This window comes from Colobus angolensis, unplaced genomic scaffold (genome assembly GCF_000951035.1).
Source record: "Colobus angolensis palliatus isolate OR3802 unplaced genomic scaffold, Cang.pa_1.0 Scaffold159, whole genome shotgun sequence".
In the NCBI taxonomy this organism is placed as follows: Eukaryota; Metazoa; Chordata; class Mammalia; order Primates; family Cercopithecidae; genus Colobus; species Colobus angolensis.
Window position 1 is genome coordinate 6,629,006 of NW_012114699.1, and position 6,281 is coordinate 6,635,286.

The 6,281-nt window shown below is 44.9% G+C and overlaps 1 protein-coding gene across 1 annotated transcript in view; it reads right to left on the reverse strand.

Annotated features, from left to right (window-relative positions):
* Positions 1-2,858: 2,858 nt before the first annotated feature.
* Positions 2,859-6,281, reverse strand: part of AIFM1 (apoptosis-inducing factor, mitochondrion-associated, 1) — a 40,728-nt gene continuing 37,305 nt past the window's right edge. The window contains exons 13-15 of the mRNA XM_011936990.1: positions 5,171-5,318; positions 3,460-3,656; positions 2,859-3,121 (exon numbers count right to left, since the gene is read on the reverse strand). Of these exons, the coding sequence (XP_011792380.1) occupies positions 3,050-3,121; positions 3,460-3,656; positions 5,171-5,318 (417 nt within the window). The 3' untranslated portion in view covers positions 2,859-3,049. The remainder of the gene's footprint in view (positions 3,122-3,459; positions 3,657-5,170; positions 5,319-6,281) is intronic.

Genomic DNA, 6,281 nt, shown 5'->3' on the forward strand with positions numbered 1-6,281 from the left:
GAAAAAAAAAAAGAAAAGAAAGAAGTTACAGCCCAGGATCCTCAGGGGCTTGGGCAGATTAAATGCATTCTGGGGTAAATGGCAAGTTGTGACAGTGAGTGAAGTGGTTATGATCTGAACATCCTCCCATAAACAACCTGAATTACAGATATCAGAGGCTACAAGACAGAGGTGCATTTTTAGTCAGCCCTGTTATCTAGCATTATCCAGCCAATTGACCAAGGACTTGCTCAGCACCTCACCAGGGTGCAGCATATGGTCCCCATCCTGAGAAGAAAACATGGGCTCTGCTCTGAGACAGCTGACAAAACCTTTGGAATGACTTAGAGAACAATTACACTCAAAGGTGCTAAGTGCAACTGGAGTTCAGAGAGAAATCATGCATGGGCACTAGTCCAACTGGTACCATGCTACCAAGGCAGGACTTGATGTAGGCCTTGAAAGATGAGCAGGATTTGGATAGGTAAAGGGTGGAGGGATGGTGTTCCAGATGTGAAGAGCATGAACACAAGTTTAAAGGTGGCAGTAAACCAGGTGTGTGTGTGTGCATGTCCGCATTAAAAGTCCCGGGGAAGGTGAGACAGGCAGAGTGGGCTTAGTACTACAGGAGACTTTGAACCTGATGTGGTTGGTGACAGGGAGTCACCGTACATTTTTAAACAGGGAGGGGACATGGACCAAGTGGTGGTTTAGGAAGTGGCCTAACAGCAGTGGTTGACTCAGGATGGCTGCTGTGGCTGATCTCTCCATTCCTGGCATGGCCACGGTACTTTTTGTGTCCTTCTATGGACGTAGCTCATTCTATTGGAGTTCTGCATCCATGTGTCTGCATTCCTCATCGACATCAGGACGTCCTTAAAAGCAGTGGCCATGTTTTATCCATCTTCCTATTCTGACATCTACCTAGCTCAGAGTAGGCACCCAATGAACACTGAATAGATGAACAGATCATTTAATTTCAATCCACTGAATTACAATGACATACCATAAAAGGATAACTACTGTCAAAGAATTTGACAAAACTGTATACAACACTAAAGTAAGACAAATCACAATTTGATCTTTTCTTAATGATTTGTGGAACACTAGGATCTTAGTCTTACCCCATCTCGGTAAGCAGCAATTACTGCTGTATAATAATTTCTATATCACAGGATACTAGATGAGTTTTCTTTCTTTTTTTTTTTTTTTGAGATGGAGTCTCCCTGTGTCGCCAAGGCTGGAGTGCAGTGGTGCAATCTCCGCCCACTGCAACCTCCGCCTCCCAGGTTCTCCTGTCTCAGCCTCCTGAGTAGCTGGGACTATAGGTGCACGCCACCATGCCTGACAAATTTTTGTATTTTTAGTAGAGATGGGGTTTTACCATGTTGGCCAGGATGGTCTCGAACTCCTGACCTCAGGTGATCCACTTGCCTTGGCCTCCCAAAGTGCTGGGATTACAGGCGTGAGCCACTGCACCCGACTCTAGATGAGTTTTCTACATATGGATTTGGATATATCATTTGGATATGATCACATTCGACTAAACCTGTATCCATATAGTATTGCACATATAGTATTGCATGGTATACCTATACTGCTAATTCTTATGGTGGAGATTTGGCTTGTTCTCCCAGAGTTCAGAAGGGATTTGGTTGAAGCTGAAACTGCCCTTAATCAAACCCAATATTAAAAAAAAAAATCCAGACTGGTAATAATTTTTTTTATATACATGGAGTTTCACAACAGGACTCTTGAAAGTAGTAACAAATTCCTCTTAAATAAGATTTGATGTTTTTAGGCCGGGCGCGGTGGCTCACACCTATAATCCCAGCACTTTGGGAGGCTGAGGCGGGCGGATCACCTGAGGTAGGTAGCTTGAGATCAGCCTGACCAACATGGAGAAAACCCATCTCTACTAAAAATACAAAATTAGCCAGGCGTGGTGGTGCATGACTGTAATCCCAGCTACTCGGGAGGCTGAGGCAGGAGAAACACTTGAACCCAGGAGGTAGAGGTGGTGAGCCTAGGTTGCACCATTGCACTCCAGCCTGGGCAACAAGAGCAAAACTCCATCTCAAAATAATAATAATAATAATAATAATAATAATATTTGATTTTTAAAAGTTAAGCAATCTAAAATGCCAAACAATGAGTTGACTTGTGAAACTCTGAATTGTATTCCCAGGAAACAATCTGTAAAGTGAGGTATGCCCATAAGCATATTTTAGAAAAAAGGAGCTTAAGAGAGGACAGATGTCTGGCATGAGGACGACAGGCAGAAGAGTCAAGAGAAGATGGTCCTTCCACGAGTCCGTCTCCAGGTTTAACTGTGAAGCACCAGGTCTCGGAACTCAGATTTGTAGTAAGTGCCCTTTCTGTCCCCTGCAGGACCCAATCCAGTTCTGGGACAGGAGTTGTTCCAGGTTAAACGGAGTCTATTCCATACATTTATTTGTTCACTAATTCGACAATGGTCTATGAAGCACTTACTATGAAGCAGACCCTGTGCTAAGCTCTGGAGATAAAACCGTGAGCAAGGCCTTAATGTCAGGGCTCCTGCTTCCAGGAAGTCATGGGCTAGCAGGGAGATACATACACAAGGATGAGGCTTGGAAGGCTGGGAAAGTCCTCAGAGATAGTGAACTTCCTGAGAGGAGAGGAGGGGAGTCGAGTGTTGTGGGCTGAGGCCACAGCAGGTGTGTGCAAAGAGGTCTGGAGGGATGAGGGAAGTTTGGAAATGAAAGGAGTTTCACGGGAGGAGTAGGGCACGAATACGTGGCTGAGAAAAATCCTGCCCTTGGTGGGTGCTGCAATTTGCTTGCTTTCTAATAGGCTTTCCTCCTTCACCCACCTGCCCCCTTGACAAGAGAACAAAATTTAATTTAGAAGAATCAGAATTTATTTCACTATGTGAACATTAAGAATTTGCCTACATAGTTGAAAATATTCACAAGGGACTTGATCATTCACACTTATACACAGAGAAAGTCTGCAGAATAAAAAAATGCTCCTTTACCCATCCGACCCTTCGGGGTGGCACTGGGTTTGCCAATTCCACTGCGGGGCTTCAGTCTTCATGAATGTTGAATAGTTTGGCTACTTCATTGAGATCTTCATGCTGCTCACCGTCCTTAATGATCTGAGGGAGAGAGAGTAACAATAGGTCCCTAACTCACTCCATGTGCGTTCAGGCCATGCCCACACAATGGGGCCACCTGGGGCAGTCCCCATATCTCACTGGGAGGGAGTTGTGGGAACAGCTCTCTGCTAAACCCAAACAAGCAGCCTGCCAACTCCCAGGTCACCCAGCCAAGTCCCAAGTGAAAAAGAATGTTCCTGAGCCAAGGCTATACCTTTGTTCTGCTTAGGCACAATTTGACCTGGGGGACAATGCATCTCAGGGCACCTGATGAAGTTACAGGAGTGTTTCTGAGCCGTACTTCCCATCTTCCTCTAAGAGTTATGACGGGCACCTACCTTCCTTGCTATTGGCATTCGGTTAAAGATGTTCCATAGCACAATCCCCACGACCACTTTGTCCCTGAGGTAGAAGATGACACCTTTGCCATAGTCCTCCCCCTGGACGGGGGCCTGTGGAACTGCCGGGGTGCTGGGAGGAATAGCAATTTCTGAAGCCTCGGACTCTGTCTCACTCTCTGATCGGATACCAGTTCCTGTGGCCAGCCCCCAAAACAAATAAACACAGGAGCAAAATCAAAACTTCAGTTATTATGAGCTTGGGAAATTCTAGAAGCCAACAGTCTTTCAAGGCCTGCTTCAAGCTACTTCTAGAGGATTTGTTTCTCTATGCCCCCTCAGTAAACCCTGGCCTTTACCAGCCCCTCTCCAGTGACAAAGCCAAGGAAAGGTCTTCCTTGCCAGCTCCTGGGCACAGGGTCAGTCTGGCCCAAAACTTCCCTCCCTTATTATCTCATTTTAAATTCATGCTATGAATATTTCCTGATATCTGGATTTCTTCAAACTGCAGAAGGCTGGTTCTTGTCCTCTAAGAAATATTCTAGAGCGGCATGGTCCAAATACAGTAGCCACTAGCCACAGACATGTAAATGAACATCATTTCAAACTGAGTAAGATGTAAAATTCAGTTCCTTATCTGCACTCACCATGTTTCATGAGCTCAAAAGCCACATGTGGCTAGTGGCTAATGTACTGGACAGAGCAGAGATGGAACATTTTCATCGCAGCAGAAAGTTCTGTTGGACAGTGCTATTAGACAGATACTTTAGCCAAAGCAGAAGGCACTTCCATATGGAAAAACCATAGTGAAGGCATTTCTTCCTAGAGAGAGATAAGAGGGGAAGGGAAGGGTGGCATGGGAAGGGGGCACCTTGCCTTCTGAGAACCACTAGCCTCCAAATAACACTGTCCAGTGGACAGAGCAGTGACATGAATCCACTTACTAGGTTACTAGGACAGATCAATTAAGGAATATGGAATACATTAGAATTACACAGGAAAAGGAACTACATATCCATATAATGTCTTACTTTCTCCTTCTTAAAGAGCACCTTGCCCTTGAGACACCTCTGGCAAAAGGACACAGAGGTTAAATAACTTGAGCTAAGGTCAAGGAATAAGGTCTCGGAGTTACTGAAAGAGACGTGTGTGGGAGAGAAGTTCATTCCAAGAGAGGTGCCTCCCATCTAAAGAAAACCTGGCACTAGGATCTGCCAAATGGAATGAGAGGCAGCTAAAGAACTACTCAGCCCAGTTCCTCCCTGCCCAGGACCCATGGAGGACAGCCAGTCTTAAGCTAAGGCTCTCAGGCTGTGTTCTTGAGATTTGCCTGAAGCAAAATAATAAAAATGACAACTGAAAGAAAGAAAAAAACGCAACCTAAAAAGCTCAGGTTTTCTTGTTTTCTTCCTTAGATAGGTCTTCCCAGAGACAAATGAAACAACCGTGTCGTTGAGTTAGCCACTCACTGTCCACTGTCTAGGACAGATACCCGCAATATTTGAATCTATGCTTTGCCCAGGATACCTGATTTTGCCAAATCTCAGACCACTAAAGAGTGAGGACTTGAGGTTTGGTTTCTTTTAAAGCACAACATGAAGAGAGGCTTTCACTGACAGCCCCCGCTGGCCAATACAGAAACCCCTTGTTCAGGAGAATGTGGACCACTGCTTCTCAACACTCTCTAAGAGGAGTGCTGGGGCTTCCTTACCTGACTGCTCTGTGGCAGATTTGGGGTTGTCTTGTGCAGTTGCTTTTGCAAAAACACCAACTGTGGGCAAACTACTGTCCACAAGACCAATAGCTTCATAGCCAACGTCGGGGCCCAAATCACTCCTAACAAGAGAGAAGAGGGTGTTCTGTCAAGGAACTGTAAGGAATGACATGGTAGCACATATTCACCACAACAATGCACTTTTTTTTTTCTTTTTTTTTTCCTGAGACGGAGTTTCGCTTGTCGCCCAGGCTGGAGTGCGATGGTGAGAACTCAGCTCATTGCAACCTCTGCCTCCTGGGTTCAAGTGATTCTCCAGCCTCAGCCTCCTGAGTAGCTGGGATTACAGGCATCCACTATCACACCTGGCTAATTTTTGTATTTTTAGTAGAGGCGGGATTTTACTATGTTGGCCAGGCTGGTCTTGAACTCCTGACCTCAAGTAATCTGCCCGCCTTGGCCTCCCCGAGTGCAGGGATTACAGACGTGAGCCACTGTGCCCGACCAACACCACACTCTTATGCTAACCAAAGAACTCAGTATGCATATCACGAGATGCCAAACTGGTCTGCTGTTGCTAGAGCATCTAGGGATGACCATGAGAAAGTAAGATTAACCCTAACAGCTTTGACTTTTCCTTAAAAAGCCATTATACACGATCACATATCCATGCAGTGATTGAAATGTTCTTCAATTTATTCATGCTTTTATCCCATGCCACATTTGAAAAGTGATGAGGTCCCCACTTTTGCTATTCACTACTTTCGTCTTGAAATTCCCTTTTTGAAGCTTTAAAGAGTGTTCGACATTTACAGAATTCAGAATTTGAGATGTTTTATGGTTTCATTAACCTACGGTATTTCCCCTTAGCCTCCACTTCTCTTTTCTTTAGCTTTTAAAATGTTTTTATTTTAAAAATTCAGACGAGCTCTTGGTATGTTGCCCAGGTTGGTCTCGAACTTCTGGGCTCAAGCAATACCCTGGCCTTGGTCTCCCAAAGTGCTGGGATTACAGGCATGAGCAACCACACCAGACCAGCCTTCATCTTTTAGGACTGGAATGCTTTCTGTGCTTTCTGACATTCTTTTTTTTTTTTTTTTTGAGACGG